Source organism: Mandrillus leucophaeus, unplaced genomic scaffold (genome assembly GCF_000951045.1).
Source record: "Mandrillus leucophaeus isolate KB7577 unplaced genomic scaffold, Mleu.le_1.0 Scaffold36, whole genome shotgun sequence".
Lineage (NCBI taxonomy): Eukaryota > Metazoa > Chordata > Mammalia > Primates > Cercopithecidae > Mandrillus > Mandrillus leucophaeus.
This window is the reverse complement of record NW_012103809.1, coordinates 4,437,200-4,438,958: the sequence shown is the minus strand read 5'-3', so window position 1 is coordinate 4,438,958 and position 1,759 is coordinate 4,437,200. Positions and strand designations below refer to the sequence as shown.

Below are 1,759 nucleotides of genomic sequence, written 5' to 3'. Positions count from 1 at the left end.
CCATCCTCCCACCTCAGCCTCCTGCATAGCTGGGACTATACGCACATGCTACCACACCTGGCTAATTTTTGTATTTTTTGTAAAGACGGGGTTTCACCATGTTGCCCAGGCTGGTCTCGAACTCCCAAGCTCAAGTGATGCACCCGCCTTGGCATCCCAAAGTGCTGGGATTACAGGCATGAGCCAGCACGCCCAGCATAGAAGACCCTAAATACTTACCCAAGAGTCATATTAAACGTTTAGAAGTCCTTGCAATTTCCATTGACAGTGATTCACATATCAGTAAACCAATATTTTGTTATTTTCATACTTCTGAAAGTTGTTTTTGGGGAAATAAATGCCGTTTAACTCGTAGGGCACACATCAACCCAGATAAAATGTACTTACTTGGTCTTTCTCACGGTCACTGCCACTACTGGGAGGGAAAACTGGCAAGACTAAATTGAAAGAAAACAAGTACACAACATATACATTAACTCATGAGGCATAAAAATTCACTACTCCCTCTCCCAATATGCTAAGGCTAAAAGCAATTCCCACTTCCTACAGCTTCCTGAAATGTCGCCTCTTAAGATCCTTTCTATATTCAACCTTGCTCCTCACCATTCAGTTCCTCACCACTCAGCATGAATTCTCTGCTCCAGACTTTGTCCCTGAATGTCACCCTCACATCCTTGTTGTGCCCTTGTAGTTTGTTTTGTTTGAGACAGGGTCTCACTCTTTCACCTGAGCTGCAGTGCAGTGACGCGATCACTGCTCACTGCAGCCTTGACCTCCTGGGCTCAAGCAATCCTCCTGCCTCAGCCTCCCGAGTAGCTGGGACCACAGACACACACCATCATGCCCAGCTAATGTTTTAATTTTGTAGAGGTGTGGTCTCACCACATTGCCCAGGCTGGTCTCAAACAACCCTCCCACCTTGGCCTCCCAAAGTGCTGGGATTAGAGGCGTGAGCCACCATGCATGCCCTTGTGGTTTTACCTGCCTAATAATGTTTCCCTTTCTCCTCTTCACAATCCTATTCTTTTTTCCAAGGGTTAAAAATCAAGTCCCACCCACCTCTTCCTTGAAGATTTTCCTGATGATTCCAGCTCATGACAGATTCCTCTTATCTGAATTTCTACGCCATTTATACAAAACTCATCTGTAACAACTGTTGGTTAATTTCACGTTCTTCCATCTCATGTACACAGTACATTTTGCCTTTCCAGTGTAACTGTAGCAGGGAAAGCTGGCCCCATGATCATATCTTTCTTTGGACCCACTCCCATTACATACCGAAAAATAAATATCTCATTTGAAAATCACTATTTGAAAAGTGATTCAAAAGAAGACATGCCAGACTTACTGCTCATACTACTTCTGGTTCTTGTCTTCTTTCTACCAGAATATGATTTTAGGGATTTCCTTTTTTGGTTACTGATCCAAGACAGTTCACTGGTACTCGAATCTTGATCACTCTCAGAGAAGAGATGTTTTCTGTAATGAGACTTCTACAAGCACAGATCATAAATGAGAATTTTAAAGGGGTGTTAGTGCCTCTTATGTACAACTAAACATATTCTACAAAGCTAGAGATAAGAGAAGTACCCTTCTAGAAGCCTGGGCTTTCTTATATAATATAAAGGCAAAGAAGTATGGAGAGGAAGTAAAGGATTATTCCATCAGTCAATTCGCAACCAAGTTGCTGTTGTACAGGATGACAAAATCCTTTCTAATAAAACGTTTGCAACAGAAGAGATGCTGGATGACTGTTCAA

At 42.6% G+C, this 1,759-nt stretch overlaps 1 protein-coding gene across 1 annotated transcript in view; it reads right to left on the bottom strand.

The window, feature by feature from the left end:
* The window catches only part of SYCP2L (synaptonemal complex protein 2-like), a 101,801-nt gene that overhangs the window by 47,381 nt on the left and 52,661 nt on the right, over window positions 1-1,759 (bottom strand). Inside the window, exons 18-20 of the mRNA XM_011989693.1 lie at window positions 1,681-1,751; window positions 1,349-1,493; window positions 388-437 (exon numbers count right to left, since the gene is read on the bottom strand). Coding sequence (XP_011845083.1) covers window positions 388-437; window positions 1,349-1,493; window positions 1,681-1,751 — 266 coding nt within the window. The remainder of the gene's footprint in view (window positions 1-387; window positions 438-1,348; window positions 1,494-1,680; window positions 1,752-1,759) is intronic.